Raw genomic sequence first — 25,482 nt, forward strand, 5'->3', positions numbered from 1 at the left:
GCTGGCCGCGCGCGCGGAATCCGGATGTGATGAAAACCGTTTGAGTTGAACTTTTCTTCAGCTAACTTCACTCACGAGACGCATTCGCCTCAAAACTCTGCTGCTAACTGGAAATGCTTTTTCCAGAAGAACTCTCTTTTCTCCTGAAAAGCAGGTGAAGTTCCGCCTCGGTGTTATCAGTGAAAGCTGAAGCAGTGAAAGAGATTTATTTGGGCGGAGGATGAGTAAACAGGAGGCACACTTGAAGTGAAGAAGTGAAGCAGTGGAGGTGACATGTTGGAAAGGTAAAGCTTTTATCTAGCTTTCTGGCTTTCTGTGGTGAAATGTTACTTAAAACCAGGAGCAGACAGGTTGTTAACATGTGACAAAGTGAAATGTGTCGGCTGTTTGAGAGGGAGTGAACTGGTTACATGTTTAGGAAGAAGAAGAAGAAGGAGGAGAAGAAGAAGGAGGTGGAGGAGGGGGGCAAAAACTTTCCACTTGAGTTTAACGACATCTTGCTGGCTGACGTCACGTTTCTCCTCAGAAACAGCAGCGCTGAAGCTCCATAGCTATGTTTCAGCTACTGTTTTTGCGTCTTCTCTGACAGGGTCGAGGGCTGATACAAAAGGGTGGCTGTGTGTGTGTGTTTCGGGTGTGTACAGTATCTCCACAAGAGGTCTGGCTCATGTCCGCGGAGACAGTGTTACCTCCAGAGGGGCCTGTAGGTCCGGACAAGCACCAGCATGAGACGAGTCTGCTGCTGGCTAACTCCCAAGGTGAGAGATTTACAGTTTTTCCATCAGCTTGTATTTACACACGGTGTAACCAAGCTCAGAGCTCATCACTGCACTTTGCACATTCACTCTTCCTTCACTCTTCCTCTCTGAAGTGTGGACTGAGATGGCAGCAGTAGGCCTTAACATGTTGCCTGTATGCTTTCACAGTGTGTCAGCTGTGTGTCTGTAGATGAAGTAGAAGTTATGTGGTTCACTTCATGATGCAAAATCACAAAGTTTAAAGATAAAGGATTTCATCATCAGCTGTGGAAGTGAAATGCTTCTGAAGCTGCAGGAGATGGACACGGTTGTAGAAGCGTATCGCATGCACAGACGATGAAGAACTTTTCCTTAAACTGAGGTGCCATCTTTCTTTAAACTCCATCTACAATTATTTAATAACACTGTAGTTACAGGAGTGTATATATATATATATATATATATATATATATATATATATATGTATATTGTATAAAGTGTGTGTGTGTGTATGTATGTGTGTGTGAGTGGTCAATACTTTGTGGACACCAGACCATCACAGCCATATGTGATTCTTCCCCAAACTCTCGCCAGAAAGTTGTACACACACAATTGTATACTTTGTAAAAAAGAATGTCTCTGTATGCTGTAGCATTACAGTTTCCCTTCACTGGAACTAAGAGGCCCAAACCTATTCCAGCATGACAATGCCCCTGTGCACAAAGCGAGCTCCATGAAGACATGGTGTGTGAAGGTTGAAGTGCAAGAACTCGAGTGTCCTGCACAGAGCCCTGACCTCAACCCCACTGAACACCTTTGGGATGAACTGGAACACCGACTGAACCCCAGACCTCCTCACCAACATCAGCGCCTTACCTCACTAATACTCTTGTAGCTGAATGATCACAAATCCCCACAGCCACGCTCCAACATCTAGTGGAAAGTCTTCCCAGAAGAGTGGAGCTTATTATAACAGCAAAGAGGGAATAAATCTGGAATGAGATTTTCCACAAACACGTATGGGTGTGACAGTCAGGTGTCCACAAACTTATATAATATTTAATGTGACATTATACTGTATTATCGCTGTCATTTTGAAGACTGAATATGGTCCCAACTGCATCAATGCTGTTGCGAGTGTGCTTCATTAAGAAGATATATATATATTCATTTACAGTGATAATCGACTGCCCTAAAACAGTTCACTGCAAACAAAACATCTTCAACAAGCAGCAGATCCTCTCTGTCGACCTGCCTCGTGCTGACTTGTAGCTGTGGTAACTAGGTAGCTAAAGCAAAAGTTTGTTAGTTTCTGATTTCCGTCCCTGATGAAAGTTTGTTAGTTTCTGATTTTCTCCTCCTGATGAAACACTCTGGGATTCTTTACACACCAGGATGTGCTCTTAAAATGCTTTGAGTCACTCTCCAGAACAGGGAGATTGGATGTATATGAGATAATTACATGTATCAGAAAAAAAATTATGTTTTTTTTATGATTTTTATTTAAGTTTTTGCCACTTTATCTGGTATCAGCAGTTTGGGGGAAGTACACAAGGATCAGAGTCTATTTTATCAACTCTTTTATCAAACGGATGTACCGTTTGTTTTTTCCTAAGAATGGTGAGTATTTTTAGCCACATTTGTGGTGTGCAGCGAAGCCAGAAATTCAATTCCAAATACAGCAACTGCAACAGAAACACTAGCATGTATGTATACATGCTATGTATATATGTATATATATACACACACACATATACACACACACACACACATACACTAAGTATATATAATTAATGGGTGGTTTCATTAAGAATGCTAATGTTTTCATTATTTTCTGACTTGAGGGTTGAGGGAGTGTTTCTTAACAGGGACCACTACCAATTATAGTTTTTAATTAACTTTCTAGTTGCTGGTGAGATGATCACATATAAAATAAGCTTTGTCTCATTTTTTTAGCCACTGAACCGTTAACCAGCCTATTTATACAAAGCATCATTACAGTACTGTCAAAAATAGCAAAGTAGGACAAAGTAAGCAATCACAGGCTTTGCCTACAAATGGATAATCACAGGACCTTGAAAGCCTCACAGTTAACACTGGATTTCCCTTTTAGGTGCAGAGAATAGAACAATTTATTTCAAACTGTAATCACTAAATACTATGATGCATTACACGCTGGCCATACTGCAAGTGTGCATCGATTCATGAAGTCACTGTCTGAAAAAAGGCTTTCCATAAATCAGCCCTGGGCTCTGGTAACACCGTATTTATCTCTGAATATGAAGCTACTTCAGCATGTCAGCCACTTACTTTAGTCTTGTATAATAAGCAGTGCTCTGGGAAACAAAACTGAAACAAATGGTGTTGATGTTCCAGGAAAGTAGACATGTGCTCCTGATGACTCGTACTGCATTCCCCTCAATGTGAGCTTCCATAGTTGATCCGAAAACCCAAACTCAAGAGAAACAGGACCACATCCAAAACATGTAGGATGCCGTTTGATACGTAAAGTTAAACAAGCAATAGAGATATTCTCTCAGAAGACTGGCATTATCATCTATTGTATAAGCTTAGTTTTGAACATTTATTCTGAATAATCAGACTTTTCTATTGTATAGTTTCAGCATTAAAATGTATAAACACATCAATTTTTGTTATAATGTAAAAAATCAGGTATTGGATCGTACAAAGTGAGGGATGTTAAGCACTAATGACTAGAAGGAAGGAGCTAGTTTTTCAGAAAAACGGATAATTATAAGCTAAGAAGTACATGTAGATACAGTGTCATGTCACTGTCATGTCATTTACGACAGTATATAAAATGTAAAAGTGGCCTGTTTTTTTTATACCGCTATCAGTCATGCTTTTTGCTAACTTTTTTGCCTGTACTTTTTTCAGTTTAGATGAATACTGTCTTCCTGCCTGCAAAAACCTTGGCAGGTTTTACATACCTTTGAGCAAAGTTGAGAAAATTAGATCCAGAATTCTGGCTCGGGCTGTACCTCGTCGCCCACCCAGTTGCGCAACAGCTCACCAGTAATAAATTTGTTTTATCTGGCAAATTAAAGGTATTCTTTTTATTCCTGGTGCTGAAGCAAACCGTTCTTCATCTTTTTTCCCCTACCTTGGCTACTTTGAAAAGTGTGGATATATGCTTAATGCGTTCTCAGTTGGATTGTAAGTCTCTGTAACTTTTTTTTTTGTTTTTATAGACACATGTCAAACTGATGCTAACGGATTGCCTGATACCGCAGAGACGAGCACAACTCCATCTTCCAGAGACTGCTGTGCTGATGGGCAGGTGGGCGAGAACGGGGAGAGCTCCAGTCATGGTGAACCGATAAGAAGTAAGTGTTAATTTGTAGATTAAATGCTGACATAGCAAATACAGTGCAAAAATATTGTAGAATGTTGCCTGTCTTCATTCAAGTATATGTATAAAATGTTATTTGTTGAAGCTTAAAGTCGTACAAAAGTTCATGGTGCAGTGGTTTATTTTAACTTGTGGCCTGTGTTACTTGAGCCAAGTACTGGAGCGGAGTGTCCCAGTGTTTTCCACAGATCTGATATAGTCCTATGGGTGTGTGTGTGTGTGTGTGTGTGTGTATATATAATGACAAAGATATGACAATAGATATGACAGACATTAGAAACAAAATAGACTTTGGCTATTTCATTTGTGGTGATACTCTGTATTCTATCTGTCATCACCTGCATCATCATGACTGTAATGGGGTCTGCCGCGACCCCCGACCTCTCAGCCGTCTCTAACTCACCTGTCAGTTAGACTCCTGAAACTGAAACTACCACTTAAAATGTTTCTCATTATTTCCTCTTTATTTGTATTCTTGACTGCAGGTAACATAAAATTAATGTTGACATAATTTTTGGAATGTATATCTTTATCAACACATTTATTTATCTTACGATGAATTTATGTGGTTAATCATGTTGTTCCAGCTTCACTGAAATTCATTAAACCATAAAATTCCTGCACATAAAGTGCTGCTAACATGACAGGGCAGAATCTTCATTTTCAGAAATGCATTTTGACAAAATGTATGATGATATCGATATTATATTATTATTTTGCCCAGCCCTAATACCCAAAGTGAAATATGGTAGTGGCTCAGTGATGCGTTGGGGCTGTTTTGTGGCTGGTGGTTTGTGTGAAGATTAATGCCATCATGAATTATGCTAATTATAAGGATATTTCAGCCCAAAACCTGGTTGCCTCTGCCAGGAGGTTAGGACTTGCCCATAAGTAGAGCGTTCAACAATTACCAAAGATCCCAAATCACCCAGTGTACTGAATAATGCACAAATCCATTGTCCATCAGGAATCATAACATGTTTATAAAGCCTTTGTGCTTTTGTAACACCAATTTCATACAATGAATAAATCACCATACCAGTTTTTTAGGTGCTTTGTTTTATTAGTTACTTTGAAATGATCGATGACATGTTTTAAGGATTTTGGTCACCTGTTGTCTGGGTGTATTAACATATCACAGTTTGGGTTTGAAACAAACAAAAAAAAAGATTCATTCTAGAGAAGCAAATGCATATTTTTTGTATCCCCATGTCATTGCTGAGTTTTGCGATCAATAGCATACATAGCTTTTCTTCTATACAGCCCTCAAATAGCTGGTTGCAGAAATGCAGTTCAGGAGGTACGGGGGAGACACAGAGACAGACAAGGCAGAGTATAATTTGGCTGACAAAAATTTGAGTCAAATATAAAATTGTTTATATAAAATTGCATTGTATTTTTGTTAAGTGTATAAATGTATGAATATAGATTATAAGGGGGATTATTTAAAATATTTTTTTTAAATATTTAAAATGCATATAGTGATGTTCAAAATAAATGCCTTCGGATGCTCCTACGTTCCTCTGGGCTGCACCCTGAAAAGAGAGGTGACAGAGGTGAGATGATGCACTTCATTTAGTTCCTTGCTTTCAACAGCCGGTTTAAACACTTGATGTATTTTTTTCAAATATAAAAGGTACCATGATAGTTTCTCTCATCCTTACTTGCCTCATATGAAAGATACGAGTGCTAGATTCATAGAAGGTGAACTTCACTGCAAAAGCTACAGTGTTCTTAGACTTAACTTTTCTATTTTAACGTTTATCAAGCAGTAGAGCAAACAAAATAGTGTCTTCTTGAGCTTAACTCTGAAAATCTTTCTAAAGCATTGATTGTTTGGATTAATTTAATGGGCCAGTTAGCAAATTTATAGCTGTGGACTTGTTTGAAGATCTCCGTTATTAGGATACATGGAAAGAGAAATGTTTTATAATTAGTCAGATACGCGATATGAGACAGACTCTGATAAGAGATTCTGCGCCATAAACTACAAAGCATGCACATTTGGATCAGATCTCATAAAAAATTATCAGCACGGATATTAACGTTTCTCAGCATCGATACATACTACATACACGGAATGATATCACAACAACACATTAAAGTAGTTTTAATCTTTACACAGTTTGCTGACAATTGATTTGAAACTTTTCTGCATGTATTTACTTCTGATATTCGTGCCTGTTATCTACAGTGCTTGAGTTTGATTATGCAAATTGTGGTTTGTGAGCTAAGCACCGTAGTCTTCATTGGAAAGATGATTACAAAGAGAACGGCCTATTTTTTCATATAACAGAATGTGATGAATATGATTTGAACTTAACCTTCCACTTCATCCAGCAATTAATCTGGATCATAGTTGATAATTCTACATGTGGTTTCCTCTCCAAAGCCTCCTCTTTGAGAGCTGTGTGAGTAAGGAAATCCCGTTGTGGTTTGGCATTGGCATTGCCTGGCCTGGATCTGGGAATCACAGCTAAGAACTTGAGCTTGGTGAATTAGAAAGCTTTTCACAGGATAAAGTGTTGCACATATTTTAGAATTGAGCTTCAATGTAAACAATAATGTGTAAAAAAGTGTACTCAGAGCCTGATAGTTTAAAGGTTTTGCAACCTTGTATGTATGTTTTATGCAAATAGATTCACATCAATAGATATGGATGGAAAAGATGTTTCTTTCCTGAATTCCCCCTGCACTGGTAGGAAATAATTATGGAAAGAGATTTAAAACAGAGGTTGTGATTGGAAATTTCTCTACACTTGTTTTGGAGGGGAAAATTACTAACACACCCTCTTCCTACAGTTCCATTGTGTGGAGTGCAAAAAAAGACCTCATCACAGAGTGTCTCTCTCTCTCTCTGTCTCTCTCTCTCACACACACACACACACACACAAAACACGTGATCGATGTTACACATCATCGATATCGTGGGACAGTTCACAAGTTTTACTGTATAGTTTTCAGATATAAAACTCAGTTGTTCACATGGCTAAGGCCTTGTTTCACCCGTGGTACATCATGACAAAGGCAAACTGAAATTTAAGACAGGTTTTTTTTCCTTTGTATATATATTTTCTTAGAACAGTTTAGGCCGTCTAACAGCAGTTCTTTACTTTTAACTTTTTATCATCACCTGCTTAACTTAACGTGTTTCTAAAACATGTTTTTATTAATAAACCCTTTCTGAATGAAGTTAACCGTGAAGGACGAAGTATTTTTGCATTTTTAGAGCTGAAGTAGAGCTAAAATCTTCCTGGGAAATTGGAGTTATTATTAAACATGTGACAGACAAGTGTTATTGTGTCATAAAGAATTAGCGTCTATCATGTCCTAGGCCGCCAGACTGCAGGTTGTGGGTGTGTGTAGGATTTGTGGTGTTTCCAAGCATTCATAACTGGAAACAGTGTACCGTTTATTAATCGTTTTGTGGTGTTAGCTTTGCAGGACTGATATTTCAGAAGATATGCAAATGGGATTTCTTTAACGAACGTTTATTGTGTTTATTGTGAAATCAGAGGTTCCACATCCAAATCCGTGCACTCCAATATTTAACCATGATACCTCACAACTTCTCCATTTTGTTTAATATACAGGAGGCTTGGGACGAGGGATGATTGACGATAGCGTCGGGAATCGCTGATAGATTCCAGCAATTGCGATGGCTATCAAGTCAGACGATTTAAATGTCTGGTGTCTGCAGATTTAACATCGACAAAAATAAAGTGTGTTGTGTTCCGTAATGTGTGTTTCCTTTCCGTCTATTTTGTATACTATACGAACTTTAATAACCTGCTGTCTGTCTTCGGAGCAGAGCACCTAAACATCTCTGCTGTGTCTTATATTTCCGTGTCCGTGCTGCCAAACATGTAAAGCCAGGAATGTCTTCACTCTCAAAACATGAACGGGGTTGAAATTAAGAAAACGAAACAGCATGTTGTTTATCGGAATGACTTCACTATAAAAGAATTAAATAAGTATCGCTGTGGCTGTTCAACACAGAGCACATGCATGTGTAGTTTATATAATTTATTTCAGTTTGATAATGAGCTTAGTTACAGCTAATAACATGTTTATGTACAGTCCTGACTTCAGTTTTGCAGCATTCCTGACCTTATTAACAAGTAATTAACCCAAAAAAAAAAAACCAACTAACACTGACTAAATGCTAATCCTAGCAACTAGCAGCTACAGATGACTTGTAGCCAGCTTCTGGTATTTTTTCTGTTGTAATGAAGTAAAATGAATACAACATGCATTATATCTACACCCCCCCCCCATTAAACAATTACATCAGTTACATACGTATTGCAGTGCGACAGAGCAAATGATTTAGTGAAGAGATTAAGAATAATGACTTTCTGCTGCGTTATCACAGTAACTGTGTGCGACAACGAACATGCAACAACTTACAATCATCTGTCCAGCCGTCCATCTTCAGTAACTGCTTTGCTCGCCTAATTTCAGTGTGTTTTTGCTGGTCTGTTCTGAAACGTATTGCTCGTGGTATGTCAGGAGACCTACGATGCCATGAAGTTCATGTATTAGTTCTTCATATATTAAGAGTTTTGTTATTACTGTTATTTTTTTTACATATCTTTTTAATTAGCAGCAGTCTGGCTTGTTGAAAAGCTCTTGTTTATGTCTTTTTCTGTTGTCTAATAATATTTTTTTTTGTCAAGCAATTTATTATTATATTTATCAATATAGAGGCAAGTTACTAACTTGGTTGCATGTTAATCCATGGAACTAAAGCACTTCCCAGTTACTAAGTTACTTCCCAGTGGTATGAAACACTGTGAAAGGTTTCTTAACAGTACTTCCTTATTTCATTTCAGTTTTCTCATTTCATTTGTTTACTTTCTTATTTCATTTCTTTTAAGATGTGTTTCAGTCAGCGTTGCAGTTGATGCCATTTCAGTGTAGATGGCATAGCCGATGCATAAAACACTGGCTAAGGTAGTACTTTGGGAATGTTCCTTCTAGACTACTTTGACAATTTTAGCCATGATAGAAGGCACATTTTTATAAAAGATATAGAGAGCTGTCAGGCAAATTGATGATGATTGAAATGTCTTTTCTCCGTCATTGGTGATCGGTGTGGGAACTGCACAGGTTAGATCGTAGGATCGTGTGATTAACTGGTATTCAGTGTGAAGTAATATACTTGCTTTGCTGCCATTACAAGGCATATAATGTAAGTCTTTAAATGTTTTGCTTATTTTTAATAAAGTTTGATTATGTCTCTTCCAGAACAAATAAAACAACAGTTAAGTAATACATTAGCAAATGTTTAATCTCCAAGTCATGAATAGATTTACATCTCAGAACATTTAGAGTGTTCTGAGAGGTTAATACCCTCCAATGCTTACCATGTCTCTGATGATAAAGTTGGGGTTTTCCTGAAGTCCTTCGTAAGGATTGTATTTAAGTGTGTAGCAGAGTTTCTCGAGTGTCTTGAATCACACTTAAGTTGCGCGCTGACTGACTCATGACTCAACTTGCTCTTGACTGTTTCGTGACTCAGCTCAGACTCTATAAATGTCAGGATAAAACCATGAACAAAAGCCGATAGATTAGAAACACCAGCCTTAATGCAATAATGGAATAAAAACTTTCTCTTACTATCTTATGTGTGCGTCTGTCCATCGTCTATGAAAAACTCTGAAGCTGCTCTAATACACAAATATACAACTATAACTTTAGACACTGCTAAATTGGTATGTTTTAGAAGACAGCTTAAACAGTCAGAGATGTTTCTTAGTTTTGATATGTTTGTTACTGTGTTTCAGTCACTTTAGGGAAGTTAGTTGTGTTTTGAGTGGAGTGGATAGAATTACAACAAAAAAAATGTAAGACATGAGAGAGAGAGCTATTTTCTAATACCTCTATAGGTATTTCTCGGTGTTGTTAATCGGTCATGTCATTATAAAATGATGTCATCGTTTTATAATGCGATTGTTGCAAGTTTGAAAAGGAACACCGTATGACAGTGTGTTCAAATGAAAATGTGGTCTCCTGAATACTAGCCCGAAATAGCCATGCTTCAGTGCTTACTCTCACAAGGTTACATTGTTCCATGTCATTGTGCAGTGGCTCTGTTTATGTATATTATCTGTGTTTTTCATGGCCGCTTCATTATCATGAATACCACTCAATAAAAATAGTTCAGAGATTGAATCAAATTTACTTCACATTGGATGGTGTTTATGATGTCTGTGGTTAGAGAAGCTTGGTGGGGGCTAATATTTCATCCTGAGAACATGAATTTAGTACATGTGTAGAAAGAGGCACGGCAGTCTCAGTATGTTGTACAGAACTATTTAATAACAGACCGGATTGTGTACAAAATGTATTTAAATTGTCGACCCATATTAGTCACATAAATGGCAGGCACTAATCTTTTAGGATCTTTGTGGGTATTTTTTCTTTCCCTCAGACTGAGCAATGTCATTGTGAAGAAATTGGTTAAAAAGTGAAAGAATATAGCGGCATATGTTTTCCTCGCACCTGCGTATCCTAATCACTTTAGTTTTAAAGAATGGCTTCATATCATTCACGTTACACAGAATGCTAATTTTGTCTGATCACATGTCTCCAACGCAAGGGCCCATTAGAACAGAAGGCTAATTTTCAAGTGATTACTTCGCAGTGGGTCATGAAATCAAAGCGGTATAAATAGGGTGAAATGCTAGCACAGAGGTTGATTAAAATGGCCATTGTGATTCTACCTCTGTGATAATTATTTCCTCATTGTCTTGGGTGTAGATACAATTCATATGGAAAATTTCAAGCATTTTAATTAGCATTCTGCCAAAGCCTAAGCCTTTCAAAGAATTTCTGCATGTTGGATTTAGTCCAATTACCTCATGCAGGCATCCATTTCTTTCCATGTAATCATAGTGTGTTTGACTTTTCTCAACTTCACAATACCATTATGTCAATATATTCTGTGCTGAAACAAAATAAGGAACCTCAAACTTCTTAAACAAGGTAAGCTCATTCTGAAAGGGAAGTTTACATATGGAAATATGAGGTGGATGCGATGTCCACAGTGGTGTTTGCAGTCTACAGGGAGCTCGTATTCTGTGTGAGAATTGTGAGCTACTATACAGCAACACAGAACAAGGCCTGCCATCCAAAGCAAGAAACGGTGCCTTTCAGTGAAGGGAGAAAAAAAAACACTTCAAATGATAGTTGAGCAGGGGGATTACTGGCCTTCTAACAGGGTTTTGGCTTCAACATTAAGGTTAAACCCCTTTTCTATTACAGAGCTCTCTGGTGATGTGGCCCCCTCTGGCCCTGCGTGTTTGCAGGTTCACTGGCTCCGTAGTAGGTCATTCCGTCAGGCCTCTGATCACTCAGGGGTGACCAGGGAGCTGAAGTGCACACAGCGCTAAAATCGATACAGCCGTCTCCCGTTAAAAAGCCACTCAGACACACGAGCCCCTCTGTCCTTTAACCTGATTTTTAGGCTTAAGGTCTTGATTGGCACCCTAAAGCCAGAGCTCACTGACCCACAGCTGTCATATTAGTGCTGTTAATGTTAGAGATTGATACAGAGCAAATAAAGGAACCATGTCTATAGATGTTTTTTTATGAACTGTCCAGTCTGTGGGAGAAGCGCTTCTTTCCCAGATCCCATACTCTCTTTTTTCCTGGCCACTGATACAAGACACGTCATGCTTGTGTCAGTTTGTAAAGCTGATGTATAACGCTGTTGGACTCTTCAGCTAGTTTGTTTTCGGTCAGCCCTAAGCACTGGATGAGTTTTTTTTTTTTTTTTTGAGTTTGTTGGAATCTGTGAGTCATTTGCGTAACTGAAACTGAAAATACATCCCTCCTTCCATCTTGCCCCTTTCACCACTGTGTTGCTGGGTTTTTGTTTGGAGTTATTCGGGAGGCTGGGTGGAGCGTGCTGGCGCTGGCAGCTGCCACAGCTGCCTGCTCTGAGTCACGTCATAACTGATCTTTCGAGAAAATGTGGTAACTGTGTAAAAAGGCTAAATCTGTACAAGATGTGCATTTACAGCTGTACGTCTGGTAAAGTTTTGCATTTACTGCATTCCTCTGCTTTCCCAGAATAGAAACAGATTATAAGAAAAAGGCCTTAGTCATTAGATTAGTAAAAAGTGAAAAAGGAGAAACCCCTAAGTACTTTTTTTTTTTTTTTTAATTTTACAACTATTATGCCAGTGTGTTATTTGGGTCTCTTCAGTTTGCATTGTGATGATGATGGCACAACAAAAAAGACACTTCAGAGCCTGGATTCAGGCTCTTGAAAACTGAAAATGATTTTTCTCAGTGCATGTCATTTGACACAAATTGTCTCTCACTGAATGAGGTAATGATTTCTATAGCAGTCAGACATGTTAATCGCAGTAAATACAATTTTGAAATCAAAGAATGATTGATGATTGCCTCTGCTTTCCCTGGAGCTGCAAAGGATTTCTTCCATAAGAATCTCCACTCTTGTCTTTCAAGTTGCCTTCTCCACTGTAAAATGTAATTAAGCAGAACAAGGTCCGAAGGGGCTATTTTTTTCCACTCAATCAGCAGCCAAATTACCAAATTTGAAATTAGTAAATCCCAGAGCCTGGCTTTCCTAGTCATTATTAAAGAAGGAGACAGAGAGGGGCAGACACACAGTGGGTGAGTGTGAACGAGGGTGATTTGGAATATCAAACACCTTGTCAAGAGTCAGGTTTATACAGCAGGTGTATACAGTATTACACTCCACATTATTGACATTCGTACAATTTCTTTGATAAATTTACATTATTGTCACAGAATATAAAAAAAATGTAGCATGACACAAAACGATTAAGAAGTAAGGCCTGCTGTATTTCATTGTCTGGGTCAAGTGGGAGTAAAATAAGATATAACATGTATAGGTTTTCTGAAATGGTGTTGTACTGTAAACATTTTACATGACATTTCTTCTGACTAAACAGTTTGAGGCACTTTACTTTGATCATAGACGCAGGAAAATACAAAAGGTGTACATTTTAGCACTATAAACAGTATAAGACAGATTATATCTTAGTAAGGGAGTGACTTTATGCAAATGTAATAAACCACTTCATAGTTTATTTTCGAGAGAGTTAGAGTAGATCAAGACAAAAACAGATACAGATACAGATTTTGTGTGGTAGTGTGATTTATAGGTGTGTGTGGGAATGCCTTCTTTTTTTTTTTTTATTCCAATCCCACCCATTACCAAAGGAATTCTGATTTCTGAAGGAATCCTGCATTAATTTTTGTTCATTCTTTATATTTCCTAATAAATTTATTTGGTTCTTTTCCCAAAATGTAACTTCATAGGCCAACTCTAAATAAACAATAAATATAAACATAGAAATTCATTTACACCATAGCAACCCTTGCTGAGATAAAGCAGTGAGGGAAGGTCCCAGTTTACACACACCAGGCCCAGTGCACGTGCTTGAGTGTCCAAAATGCTTTCATGTGGCCTTTCTTTGTCCTGTGAGCTTCGTGTCTGACCTCCCACTTCAGCCTGCATGACGTCTGCCCACTCCCATGACTTGCTGGGGTCTTGTGTTACCCCAGTCCCAGTGCACACCTCCAGTGTGATCTGAGAAGACTATTTTTAAACCCCACTACTCAGTAAAGGAAGTCCTTGCAGTAGAGTTGGAAGGTCAGCTGATGTATGAGCTCTGAAGTGCCAAAGGAAATTTGCAGTCAGAATCTTTTGTAATAATATTCATTCATTATTCTTTTTGACATAATCCCATTGTATTTGATATAGGCAGGAAATGTATAGTTTCTAATGAAAAGAATGTCCTTGTGGATGGACCAGCATGAGCAAGTGTGTTTGTTTGGAGGAAAACATGCCACCCCAGGCTGTTTTCGTAGAGGACAGAAGCTTGGCTAGTAAGTCACTGCATATTTGCAAATGAGACTTTCAGTCAGGAGGGCAGACACAGGAGGATAAACGAAGTTTTCTGTTTGGCTGTATTATGAAAGAGATGCCAATAGAATACATACAAATTCCATTTTGTATGGGTTTATCCTCAATATGCAACTCTTCTTTCAGTCAGGAAAAATCTTTCTAAGGGACTGTGCATAAATAATGATCTGATATGTACACCTTATAGGGTGATTTTAGTTAGAGAGTTAGAGTGATTTTAGTTAGTGTATATAGTAATACACTGTAGCACTGTGTTTATTTTCCCATGGTAGGGCCTTAATTATTATTATTTTTACCTATTAAGAGATGATAAGAAATTTGTTACTCAGTCATTTAGCTGGATGACTGAGGTGACAGATGAATTACTGAATATTACAACTGATGGGCATTTCCCTAAACAAATCCAAATACAGGACACAAGGCTAAGTAAGTGGTGAAGCAGAGAAGTCTAACTCCCTTTCTTATTTGTGATTCAGCTTCACACTGACAGTAGTGCAAATGAATGTGTGTGAATGTGTGTACCTGGTCTTCCTTACCTGTCTCCTACAACCTCCCATCTGACTGTCTTTTCTTTTTTTTTTTTTAAACCAGTCTTGTTTATGCTGCTCCTAGCCGTTGATATTCATACATATTCGTTCTTGGGAGGTCTGTGATGCTCTGGCTCTGTGTCTTTGGGGTACAATTTTAAATTCTTCCAATGGAGCTATTTTCTGTGACACAAAAACGATGGTGTTTATCCACAGTTTTACATAGCGAGCGGCACAGCAGCGATGCCGGTTCACTCCAGGCGCCTCCTGCACGGTCCCTGTGAGGGGTATCCGCCGTACACATGGTGACAAATGGCAATTATATTTGTGTGTTCTTCATGAATCCATCAAACACTGGCCTTTTAAAAATGCTCCCAAGATATTTCAGCCTGTCAGATACAGGGGACCAAATTGGGATGCTGCTTAGACAGTCAAGAAGCACTCACCCCCAGTTTGCCTGTGATGTGTTTGACAGAGTGAGTAGAGGAGTACCATGTATTATTCAACTACAAATGTACACTCTCAACAGTTGTTGATGTGTTGGAAGCAGAGCGGTTAGAAGTCCAATTTGAGCTGCCCCCCACCCAACATGGTGTTTTAATGCAACCTGTCAGCTTGTATACAACCGTAGTCAGAATACTGCATGCTCTTCTGATTAGCTGCGTCTGTTTCAATACCTAGTATGCTAAGCTTGAAGCATTATTCATATTTCTTATAGATTATCTGTATTCAGGGCTCTTCACTTGGTTTTTGGATGTTATATATACAGTATTGTACTGCACTAGACAGTGTCCTTAGCTGCTGTCATTCTTTTATGCTTACTTTCACTAATGCTTAGTCATAGACTGTGTGTGTATGTGTGTATAACCTGTTCTTCAGCTGAGACTGTTTGTGTACATTTTGACTGCATCCGGAGAATTGGAAATGTGATCTGACACTTACACACTGTTATTTTTTTTCATACAGTGGGTTTCTTATTACTGTTTAGTAAAGGAATGTGCCTTATCAGGAACGGTTATAGCACTAAAACATCTTAGACTGGCAACAAACGTTGACTTCATTCAATAATAATGTTAGATCACTCCTCCTAAAATGTACAGTATGTATCTTTGTCATGCTCTGTGCTAATACACATCCTGGAGCGGCCGTGGTGGTATCTGAGGAATTTTCCATTGAGCCTTCAGTATCGTCTCTCAGTGTTTGTATCCATGACATTTTTAGACAAAGGCATAAGTTTGGTCAGAATCTGTTCAATTCATCAATACTTGGAAGTTCGTTTAAAATTTGGCTAACAGCTGTGTGGGATAATAGGCAGGAGCTTATTGGGCATGCTTGCTGTTGGACACCTCTGGCTTGAAGATGCATGTGGACGGTTGGCCCCCCAGATGTCTGTACTTGTTTAGGAGAGCATGCATGTAGATTGGTCAGAGGATGACGATCGATGCTCTGCCTGTGTTTAATTGCATTGTTTTACATTTGCATTCCTGTCAGAGATCTCCCTCGGTGATGTGTTGTTAAAAAGCAGTGGGCTGCATTTTTTTTCTCCCCTCTTGTTAACTGTAATTGCACTTGTTGGTGTTCTGACGATTCAAAAACGACAGGAAAAAAGCTGTTCTCTTGCAGACTTCATTGAAAAGCTCAGTTGTTTTGCAAATCAATGCTTTGTTGTAAGCTGTCAAAAAAGTTGGTGTATAATTACTGTTGTATAGACTTTCACAGAGAAAATGCAACATGAAACCCAGGAATGTACAGGAGCAAAGAAAGATGAATAATTCAGAGCTCAGTAAGTGTCTGTGGTGCGACTCCTCCTCTGATACAGATAGTGAGGAAGGCAGCTCTCCCAGTAGAGCCGAATACACAGGAGATCTTCCTGCTGAATATACCGCTGCTCCTGTTTCATCAGGTAGATCAGCTCATTCCAGCATCTCCTCATGCCTGTAACACACAGCAGACTGTGAGTGAATGAACATCATGGCAGCATGGACCTTATTATGAGCAGAGACAGCACGAAAGTCACACTCTCAGTCGCACGTAGGCTGCTGTTCTGCTTGGACAGGCCTCTGATAATGGATCACAGCAAGTGTGTTCTTTCCTTTAGCTTTCTATAATAATCTCTATGCTGAATGATGGGCTTCTTCTTTCATCTGCTGCAGTGGAAATTTGCAGGGCATTTTCTTCACCCTCACAAATCCAAAACCTCCATGGGTTTTATTTTTGTGCTGGCGCGAGCATAATTTGCTGGTTAACACTAGTGTTTTTTTTTATTTTGTTTGTCGCAAGTCAGTTGTTTTGTGTTTGCTCACTTTTGGTGTTTTCATGGTCATAAATTAACCTTCTGCACTCATGTAGGTGGAACGGCATAAAAGTGGATGTGAAATTCGACCACTGTAAGTCTAGTGAGACTTAAGTTAGTCCAAAAATGTTCATGTTGCTGCCTCCTGAGACACCTCCTAGTGTAGATGGAGAAATAGACAGTATTTTCCTGACAGCCTGGTTTTGTTGATGTTCTATATTGAAGTAATTCCACATCACAAATAGGCTACATCACCCAAATATTAACTTATTACACCGGACTTAATTCATTCATTACAAACAGCTCAGTTGTGGCTACTGAAGGCTAGTTTACACCGAACGCTTTTCTGAAGCATCTTATAGTTATGCACCTTGAGAACATGAACCCATTCCCTTTCCACACATGTGAGTGAAATGACCGCCACTGAACTCCATCTAAGTCCAAAAAACATAATTTTTACGTAATATGTACCATATGCACTTTTATATCTTGTTTTTTAATGTGTGGTACTATCACAAAATTGAGCCCCATATGTGTTAATTAGGGATTGAAATATTGAGTCATTAGTTTTGGCTTGTTTGGCTTGTTGGCCTGGTTTATTTTGAAGTGTTTGTTAATAATAGGCCAGCTAATGATAGTGAACTCTCCTAGCAGTGCTGTTGTTTGCCCTAACAGAAATAGCTTACTGGTCACAGGGTGGGTAATATTTATTTGTGTTGTGTTGAAAGACGGTTTAGGGTGCAGAGGCCAAATGAGTAAAATGTTTTGTTATGAAATAAAATATTTTTTGATAATAGTATGCTAAATCGATACTTTTATTAGTATTATACTTGATAAGACTTGGGACACTAATTTACATGTAATACTACAATATAAACAAGTTTGAATCATTAATTTACCTACTAAATTTTTTAGTAAAATTATTACACTAAATCTATGTCTTCTCTCTCTCTCTCTCTTTCTCTGTGTGTGTGTGTGTGTGTGTGTGTGTATGTGTGTGTGTGCATGCAGCCCAGCCTCAGCCAAGTGTTGGAGAGGCCACACGGCTGCACAATGGCCTCCATCCAGGCATGAGCAATGGTCATAGAACTCCACCAGGAGCCACGCAGCCTGCAGCCTCTTCTGCGTCCTTCTCTGAGACGAGGAAACCGCCACCTCCTGTCTCTCAGCGTGTGCAGACAAAACTCCGCTCCAGCCTGTCCGTCAACAGTGACAGCAGCAGGAGGAGCAAAGGCAGTTCCACAGGCTCCCACAAACCTGGCTCTTCTCCAGAGGGTAAGCAATACTATATACACACACACACACACACTTGCTCTCTGTCTCACACACACGTCTGTTTATATGCTTAGTAATTTTGCATAATTATTGCACAATCCCTTTAAGCTCTTGCTTCTCTTTGGACTTGCAAACTAATCCACAACCATAATCAAATATATTAATGCATTTAGTCATCACATGTCAGTTTTTTATAATTATCACACTAGATTTTTTTCTTTTCTTTTTTTTTTTTTGTTTCTCTGGATATGTGTCATTGCTCACAAGGCTAAAATTGTGCAAGGTCTTTGATAATCCAAAAAAGCAGCTAGCACCTTGTCAGGTCTGATGATGATTTGAATGCAGTAATGAAGGAGCTCACCAGTGCATTAGTAATGGTCACCAAGGTGTGACCTTTTAACAAGGCTATGGAGAGTGGGGGGTCTGCCATATGTCAGCTCCACCTCTGCATGGGCCCTCGCTCTGCTCTCTCACAGTGTCCTCTCATTAAGATCTGCTCTGTGGCTCTGCAACACACACCTCTGCCCACTTCAGCCCGTCTCTCACACACGCGCACACACACACACACACACACACAGTACCGTCTCACACCCCCCACTTTGGCTTAGTGCTCTTCATGCTGCCCTTTATACTAACATTTCTTATAAAGCATATGTCCATTGTGTGGTTACAAGTGGCATTAGTTTAAGGTGAAAATAGAGATTTAATATAATATACGTACATTATAGTGTGTTTTCTTAAATATGAATGGTGCCACAAGCTTATCACTGAAAAACTTTAATTATGGTAGATGGGAAGATTGTGGCATGGATTTCATGCCCCCATTGATTTGACAGAAGTGTCTGTTTCAATAGTATCATACCATCAACTTGTTAATTGGTGAGAAAGAAAAAAAAAAGCCACTTCAGTAAGTCTCATTACTGCTTTTGTGTCTGTTATTTGTAGAATTGTGGTCTAAATCAATATGCTCACTCAAGTATTTATTTTCCCACTGGAGAACAGCAATCTGTTGTGTTTTAATGTTTACATGGATTAGCATAATCTGTTTGCATGGGAAATTAGCTTCTAAACAGGTGGGAAAGCAGAAGAATAAAGCCTTACAAGGAGCCGCTCAGGGGATTCTGCTTTCTGCATTCTTGGCTTGCATGCCTGGCACTAATATTCAACCGTGATAACAGCAACCCTGTTGCAGAGACGTTTAATTGAGAGCTGCTTTGTTTCATGAATGGGTTAGGACCTTGAGTGCTAGTAAGTTTGTGCTGTAAGCGTGCACTCATTTCAGCTCTCTCACAAATTTAATTAGGGCAACAGAGTCCACTGAAAAGCTGCTATTCAATATTTTATATTACTACATTTTTTTTTTGTTTCTACTCCTCAGTTCAGCCAAATATTTTTCCCCTGGAAAGTTTCTAGCTTTTTCTAGAGCTTACCCCTGGCTGTGCACTGTGCTTTTACAAAAGTTAAATATCTACAAATAACCACTGACAAATCACATGCATGCCAGGTGAGCTTTCCGATGCTTTATCATGTTATATAAATGTTATATAAATGTTTTTTTGTGTCCTATCAGCAGTGCTATCAGCAGTTATTAGATGTTTGCCAGTGTCTTGCTGTTGCAGCATAATGTCCATATATAATGCAGCTTTAAATTTTACCTACTTGACTGCGCATTATAAGTCTATATCTCCGCCTGTCTCTTGCTCCCCCTGTCATTTGGGGTCTGAGGCAGAAGGTAGTCTTTCTCCATTTCAGTGTTCCTACACAATTCACTGTTCTGTGCCAGATCCATCTTGTTTTATGTCAGGCTGCCCCTCTTTTTGATGTTAGCCTCTGGGTTTTTCCAGATGTCTCATACTGTTTCCTCTGCGGTGCTCAGGCTGGTTTGGGTTTCTTCAACTCTGGGCTTTTTCAGCTACAGCTGACATTAAGCATAACATGTTCCTAGAAGTGATGTCAGTTTTGCAGGCCTGCCTGTCTCCTGCGTACATTACCCAGCCTCTCATTCCTTAAGATCCATAATAATCACTGCTGATAAATTATGCATCCAAGGGAATGCATAAAGCACTGTATCACATAAATCTGCATCTAGAAACTACCAATAAAAATCTGACAAAAAAGTTTTGGACTTTGAATAAGAAGTTGAAGTGGATTTCATCAGTGATTGTTATTGTATGTTTAATAATTGTAAACAATCAATTTAATTGGTGAGTCATGATGAAGGACAATGTCATGGTTTCAGAATATAATCTGACAGATTGCCTGACTTTTCAAACTGATGATGCATTTTAGCTTTTAGTTGATCTGCGTGTAAGCATGGTTATTGTTTCACCAGGTCAGCTCTTCTCCTGATAACAAAAACACATTGATTAAACAAACATGAGCATTCAGGTTCTTGAGCTTTCCTCTTTATTCTTCTTATAGGAGCTCCAGTCAGACTCAGTATTCTCCCTGACAGCTCACTGTGAACCGATGAAAGCCATGCAAATGTACTGTTTGGAATGACACTATCAAGTCCATTTCTCTAAAATATGTATCAAGTCCAATTACTTGGCTCATAGTTGTAAAAAGTATGCCCAGCAGGGTGCTGTTAGTCTCTTAAACACTAGTTCTAGTTACCCGTGTGATGTGCCTCTAATGAAATGTAACTTTCATTAGAGGCACATTTTTGAAAATTTTTGTTCAGAAAGCTCTACAAGCTATAATTATTTAGGTACTAAAAAAATTTGCTGTTAGAATTGTCTGCTGTGGTTGGCACTACATTTTTACCTTCAGGAAGCGTTTGAGTTTTACATTTTAAGTAGTATTATAATAGTAATATAATTATGACATAATAACTGACTAAGCGAAAAAATACCATCTGCTATGTCATTTATGTTCTTTGTCATTTATGTAAACACCTTCTTCAAATGGCCATTGTAAGAAAACCTGCAGAAAAGCTGAGTAGCTGTCATCTTAAACATCTGTAATTTGAAATCATGTGCTGCATCCCTATAAGAGGTCAGGAAAGAGGTCAAATATTAATCAGGGATGAGAGAAATGGTAGCATTAGTGCAATTTGCCAGGGAAAATCTCGGACACTGGTAATCAGCTTTACGTGATCAAGCCTGTGCTCTTGCATGATGATAACCCCATTATTCCCAAAGCTACTAATCAACCCTAAAGTGGAATTCATTCCTTTGAATTTCCCTGATTCCTCCCATCTCTCCTCCCTGCTTAGCTGGTATCCTCCCTACTCCCTCACACTCCCACACCCCCACACAGTTATGTTGTGATTCATAAATCAGTTAAAATGTACTGAAAATGCATAAATATCCACAACTGGAAACATTTTTTGAAATAAAATGTAGCATTTTGAAACGTAGTACTCTGTTGATGTCCTGCAGGTTTACTATTTATTATAGATGATTATTGATGTGCTGCACATTTGGGTTTACTGATGTTTTTCCTTTGCTAATTGAATTGTCTTTTCTTCACCGGTTGGTGGGAGCAGACTGTTGTGTGCACTGCATCCTAGCCTGCCTGTTCTGTGAGTTCCTCACCCTGTGCAACATGGTGGTGGCTCAGGCATCATGTGGCGCCTGTACATCAGAGGCTTGCTGCTGCTGCTGCTGCGCAGACGACCTGGGAGACGACTGCAACTGCCCCTGCGACATGGACTGCGGCATTATGGACGCCTGCTGCGAGTCCTCCGACTGTCTCGAGATCTGCATGGAGTGCTGTGGCATCTGCTTTCCCACATAAAAGCCCTGTTTGCCAGTAGATAGCACATGGAGACAGAGACATCCTGTGTGTGAAAGTACATGTGTGTGTTTGAAAGTATGCATGTATCTACACACACTCTCAAGTGAAAAATACAAGCAGATGCTTTATCAGTTTAAACTGACTAAAAATGTTCTGTTTTATATTTGTGTATGTAAAGGTTATGACTGTCAGTTATGCTATTATCTCTAACTACTTTACTAACTCTAACTCCAGAATTGTTGGCAGCTTCATGAGCATGGGCATATATTACTTTATAAAATAAACATTACACACAATTCAGAATGAACTGGAGAAACTACTTACCTTTTCTCTAACAAAAAAATAATGATAATATCTCTAAAAATGTGGCATAATTTTTGACAACCCTAATGAATATTTAAAACTAATGCAAACAAATTCTTATCCCTGGAAAAAAAAAATCTTGCTCCAGAAATTTTCTTTGACAAAGTCTGTTTTTGTGAATGAGGTTGTACATGTTATTTTTCAAAAAGCAAGATTTACTAAGCAAACATGCAATGCCATACTTTCAAAAAATAAGTTTGTAAGTTTATAATGCATACATTTTTTATGGAACTTATGCTTCCAGTGCAGAATCCAGGAGTGTGAAAACAAGCCCACAGTAAAATATGTTCTTATGAAGATTGATAGATTCATGAATCTCACTAAACACTAGGATATTAAAGTGCAAAACCTGGTTGTTGACTTGGCCATAGATGGATCTTTCAGCAAGATCATGAGCCTAAATATACATCCAAATGGTTGCAGAAACACAAAATTAGTGGATTGCATTGGACATCTAAGTGTCCAGATTTGAGCGCTGTTGAAAATCTTTTGTCTGAATTGAAGAGGGAAGTCCACATGTACAAATCTGGGAATATAAAGGAGCTTGAAAAGTTCTGCATAGAGGATTTTTAAAAAATCCCATTCGTTGTATGTGTCATTCAGAATATATACATATATATATATATAATATAATATATATATATATTCATTTTCATGAATCATGTCAGTAATTCTGGAGATGTCCTTTTTTTGACAGTCTGTCATTGGTGTTTCGTGTCTTACTCAGTTTAAACCATGATTACATTACTGTAGATTACATTAGGGTAGGCTTTAAACTACTATGCTCTAAAACAACACTGTAATTTCCACAGGTTCGTGACTCTCTTATACGGCAGAGGTCAAGGCTCTGTGCATGTTTTATGGGTATTTTTTTAACTTACTCAACAAGCCTGGTTTTTTTTTAGTCGTCTGTTTGGTAAAGCTTTCTTTAAGCGTTGTCTACTGTATCTTGATTCATTACAGGTCCATAATTTTGAGTGTGATTAGAAGGTGTAATAAGCAATAATGAATTATGACTCAAGTATGAACATAAAAAAACCCCAATATCATACAGAATAGGATCTTCTGTGTAGACAGTCCTTTGTTTTAGGTTAGTTTAACAAGTCTTAATCCCATTCATATTCATTTTTCTCCTTATTTGGTAACCAGACATGGTGTTTTCTCACACAGTCTTGGTGTTCGTTACTATAGAAACTTTCTTTTTAACCTCTGCTAATGTAAAAGCATAGCACATTCTTCTCTTAAATACTGGACATATTATTCAAAACAATATACATTCCTGAACCAGCATTTTTGAGATTGGTTGTACGTGTAGTCATTAATCTAGATGAAATGATTTAATTGATTTTCATGTTACATTTTATTGTCATAATGGCCCTTATTCATTAATGTTGCTTACAGTCAAATCTGATTGAAAAAGTAGTGCATGCAGATTCCATCAGCAGTTTCCTTATTCATCGATTTCATCTTTGGTATCTCAGTATGATCAGGCTCTCATCTGGTCAGAGTGTGTGAAAATGTGAGCGTTACACTTTACAAGTACTTGATTTGCAGTTAAATCATCAAAATGTACATTATCAATAATTATAACAATTATAATAAGTAGAATAGTATGAGTACATTTGTGATTATGGGAACCTCGTACACAAATATAGGTAATGGGGTTTAGTGTAGAAGCATAAATAAGGCATATGAGGGTAAATTGAGGTATGCAGCATATAATGCAAATTAAGGGACTAGTGCATGGAAGCTTTATTCCACACATCTGAAGCTGATTCATCATTTGTGCCAAGTCACCACTCATTTTGATGTCGTTCGTCAGTTTCCTGAATCACTGAGACGCAATCTCAGTCATACGTCATTCTGTGCACTGAAATCTGTGCTCATGTCTTCATAACTTTGATAAATAAGGGCCAATATGTTGTATTGATACATTTGGTACGACTTGTTTGTGTTTTTTTTGTGAAAACTGACTCATCTCTGTTAAATGTAAAAGACATACTTGCTAAACTGCACTTTTCAAAGAGGGATAGGATTGGAATTAGAAAATAGCAATGTTGGATGCACTAAAATGCGTTTTTTTTTTTAATCTCAAGACTCTGAGAGCACAAACAAAACTCAGTAAAACTAACTTTTTATGTTTTAGCTCTGAGTCACTGCAGGGTAAATGTGTTTGTTAGATATATGCCAATTTGGTAATTACATTTTTTTTCCTGGATACTTAATGTAACGAGTGATTCATAACCCTAAATTTACCAGTAGTTTGCTTGGTGTATGAAACACTTGAAATAACACAGCACTTCTTCAACAAACTGTATCTGTAAATGTTTAAAATAAAAAAAACCACACACACACAAACAAACCCATTTTTATGGATGCAGGTGCCAAAATTTATATGACAAAATGTGAATACATTTTTTCTTTTTTTAGTTTTTGCATATTTATCCTTTCATATGTACAAGCAGGGTCCAGTTTTCCAGTACCGTTATAATGTCACATTTTAACATAATAATGTATGTTAAGTTTTCTTTATTAGATTATTCAAAGTGATATTGTTTGTCAGTATTCATTGTACTACATTCTTTTGAAAATCATTCTCAGTTCTTTTATCTTTCTCTCCCTGTAGTCATCTTAAGTAAGATTTTTACTGTATGTATGTCTTAGAATATATGAAGCTTTGCTTGCTTTTTTGGACTAGAGATGATTTTTTTTTTTAGAATAAAAGAATTTGAAACCAAACTCTATGGTCATGCTTGTGATAGTGAAGTGTAGAGATGATTATTTTGCACCCGTTCACTGTAAGAAGACGACTGAGATGTGTTTGGTCCTCTGCTTCCGACCTACAGTCCTGTTGGGGAATTATCATTGGTCTACGCATTGTTGTACACTACATGTCCAAAAGCTTGTGGACCTGAGCTTTACATACATATGTGGGTCTTCCCCAAACTATTGCTACAAGGCTGGAAGCACACAATTGTATTGGATATCTTTGAATGCCATAACATTGCACTCTCCCTTCACTGGAACTAAGGGAACTAATGTTTTATTTAAGTGTTTCTCTTTTTTTTTTAATTTCCATGTGAGAGAAGAGGCCAATATTGTGATGTTTTAGACATCACACAGCTTGTGTAAAGTCTAAATATCCCTTTGTTGGCTAAAATGTGACAGCTCATGTGGATTACATCTGCACTGAATCACGTCATGGCCGCTGGTAAACACAGTATAGACGCTCTGTTGGACGAAGG

At 38.1% G+C, this 25,482-nt stretch overlaps 1 protein-coding gene and 1 long non-coding RNA gene across 2 annotated transcripts; one reads left to right on the forward strand and one right to left on the reverse strand.

The window, feature by feature from the left end:
- Positions 1–24,976, forward strand: mdfic (MyoD family inhibitor domain containing). Its single transcript, XM_026923280.3, has 5 exons — positions 1–284; positions 590–758; positions 3,950–4,084; positions 17,870–18,133; positions 21,624–24,976. Exons 2-5 carry the CDS (start codon positions 668–670, stop codon positions 21,872–21,874), a joined length of 741 nt encoding a protein of 246 aa, XP_026779081.1. The 5' UTR covers positions 1–284; positions 590–667; the 3' UTR covers positions 21,875–24,976.
- LOC117599567 (uncharacterized) lies at positions 5,169–11,091 on the reverse strand. The gene is made up of 3 exons (XR_004579967.2): positions 9,480–11,091; positions 8,521–8,627; positions 5,169–5,645 (listed from the first exon to the last, which is right to left on the reverse strand). It is a non-coding gene; the product is annotated as an uncharacterized LOC117599567 (long non-coding RNA).
- Positions 24,977–25,482: the final 506 nt, after the last annotated feature.

The sequence above is a fragment of the Pangasianodon hypophthalmus genome, chromosome 18 (genome assembly GCF_027358585.1).
Source record: "Pangasianodon hypophthalmus isolate fPanHyp1 chromosome 18, fPanHyp1.pri, whole genome shotgun sequence".
NCBI classification, from domain to species: domain Eukaryota; kingdom Metazoa; phylum Chordata; class Actinopteri; order Siluriformes; family Pangasiidae; genus Pangasianodon; species Pangasianodon hypophthalmus.

Coding starts and splice junctions, on each gene's coding strand:
- mdfic (XM_026923280.3), top strand. CDS start 668: ATGTCCGCGGAGACAGTGTTACCTCCAGAGGGGCCTGTAGGTCCGGAC. Junction 759..3,949: donor GCTGCTGGCTAACTCCCAAG/GTGAGAGATTTA, acceptor TTGTTTTTATAG/ACACATGTCAAACTGATGCT. Junction 4,085..17,869: donor TCATGGTGAACCGATAAGAA/GTAAGTGTTAAT, acceptor GTGTGCATGCAG/CCCAGCCTCAGCCAAGTGTT.